The sequence below is a fragment of the Condylura cristata genome, unplaced genomic scaffold (genome assembly GCF_000260355.1).
Source record: "Condylura cristata isolate star-nosed mole 26May11 unplaced genomic scaffold, ConCri1.0 scaffold00004, whole genome shotgun sequence".
Taxonomy (NCBI): Eukaryota; Metazoa; Chordata; class Mammalia; order Eulipotyphla; family Talpidae; genus Condylura; species Condylura cristata.
The window spans coordinates 25,190,286-25,190,828 of record NW_004567105.1 but is presented as its reverse complement, the minus strand read 5'-3'; the positions used below and the strand labels follow the sequence as shown (position 1 = coordinate 25,190,828).

Sequence of the window (543 nt, the reverse complement as noted above, 5' to 3'; positions counted from 1 at the left end):
TGAGCGGACCCGGGGGGTTCTGCTTGGCGCGCATCTTCTCCCGCTTCGCCTTCCACTCCTCCAGGAAGTCTGTGGTGCTGCCGCCGCTGGCCCGGTAGCCACCGGTCGCCATATTCCCAGCGGGGCTGGCCGGCTCGCACCTCAGGCCGCCCACCCCGGCTCCGGCCGCCGCCGCCTCTTCCTGCCCGCCGCCGGGAGGATGCGTGGGAACGACCCCCGGGCGCGGGGGCGGCCGCGGCTCCCCCAGTGGCCCACCGGTCTGAGGGGAGACACAAAAGGGGGCGGGAAGGGCAAGCGTAAGGTCCCGGCGCGGCACGAGGGATTGCCCTGCGGCTGCCCCTCGGGAGCCCCCGTCCCCTCCCAGAGTGCGCCCGCAGGTCCCCGCCGCCGAGTGGCTGCCTAGTCCCACCCAGCAGTTTCTCCGACGCACCTACACTGTGGGCCCGGGCCGCCCCTCTAGGGGAGGGGAGAGGGACAGTCCCCACCCCCGACCCGCACGCCCCGTCCCCGTCGGGGTCCGACCCGCGGCACTTGCAGGGCCCG

General features: G+C 75.1%; 1 protein-coding gene across 1 annotated transcript in view; it reads right to left on the bottom strand.

Moving 5' to 3' along the window:
- Positions 1-284, bottom strand: part of PAWR (PRKC, apoptosis, WT1, regulator) — a 67,320-nt gene extending 67,036 nt beyond the window's left edge. The window contains exon 1 of the mRNA XM_012735145.1: positions 10-284. Within this exon, the coding sequence (XP_012590599.1) occupies positions 10-112 (103 nt within the window). The 5' untranslated portion in view covers positions 113-284. The remainder of the gene's footprint in view (positions 1-9) is intronic.
- Positions 285-543: the final 259 nt, after the last annotated feature.